Genomic DNA, 927 nt, shown 5'->3' with positions numbered 1-927 from the left:
ACCATGTGGATTCCTGACTGCTTTATGTGGGACCCAATCCTTGTCACCTCCAGCAGCCCCTCTGCTTGTCCTGCATGGATTTGCCTGCCTGGAGGTGGGGCTGTGCCTGTGCCTGAAGTATCCCTCTTGAAGCAGGCTGGACTCACGCATTGAGGGCTGCGCCTTTCTCCAGCAGGTAGTAGATGCAGGGGAGGGCCACGGTGGTGTTGTCCTTGTGGATGACGAGGTGCAGGGGGGTCTGGCTATTGTTGGTCAGCAGGTTCACGGGAAACTTGTACTCCTCTACCAGGACCTGCAGGCATGCAAGCTTGCCCCGTTGGGCTGCGAAGTGGATGGCAGTGAAGCCCTGTGAGGTCCAGAGCAGGCAGGATGAGGCTGAGTGGGGTTGAGGTCCCAGGGTCCACAATTTATATAAATTTATTGGGGTTACCTTCACTGTCTTTCCTGTGTCCCCAGGAATGCTCACATCCTTTTGTTAATTAACCAGTGTGTGTTCATCAGCCCACCCAACCTCCCTGCCCCCAAAATGGTCCTTCCACAGCCAGAAGATGAGTTAAATTAGGAGGCTTTACCCAGAAAAGGACATCTTCTCCAGGTGACCACTCTGAGCAGGGTAGCGGGAGAGGGACCTCAGTCTTTGCCCCCACACTCAAGACCTCACCTTGTAGTCGGTGGGGATTTCCCTGAGGCTCTGGTTCAGACAGAACCGCAGCCATTCCACGTTGCCCACGGCCGCCGCGAACAGCTGGTAGTAGCTCCGGATCGCCGTCTGGTCGATCGTGGTCTGGTCGGACTCCTCACTGGGGCTGGGATCAACGTGGGGTGCGGTGAGCGAGGCAGGGCGGCGTGGCAAGGCGAGGGCAGTCGCCTGCGCACGGAGGTGGTCGGTGAGGTAGGGCAGGGGCTGGCTGGTGGGCGGGGCAGTGG

General features: G+C 58.6%; 1 protein-coding gene across 1 annotated transcript in view; it reads right to left on the bottom strand.

Moving 5' to 3' along the window:
• Window positions 1–925, bottom strand: part of ANKRD53 (ankyrin repeat domain 53) — a gene marked incomplete at its 5' end in the record, with an annotated part of 8,585 nt that extends 7,660 nt beyond the window's left edge. The window contains 2 exons of the mRNA XM_011980754.1: window positions 147–346; window positions 662–925. Of these exons, the coding sequence (XP_011836144.1) occupies window positions 147–346; window positions 662–925 (464 nt within the window). The remainder of the gene's footprint in view (window positions 1–146; window positions 347–661) is intronic.
• Between the last annotated feature and the right edge of the window lie 2 nt (window positions 926–927).

The sequence above is a fragment of the Mandrillus leucophaeus genome, unplaced genomic scaffold, assembly GCF_000951045.1.
Source record: "Mandrillus leucophaeus isolate KB7577 unplaced genomic scaffold, Mleu.le_1.0 Scaffold216, whole genome shotgun sequence".
Lineage (NCBI taxonomy): Eukaryota > Metazoa > Chordata > Mammalia > Primates > Cercopithecidae > Mandrillus > Mandrillus leucophaeus.
Note: the sequence above shows the minus strand (reverse complement) of the source record. Positions and strands in the feature narration are given on the sequence as shown.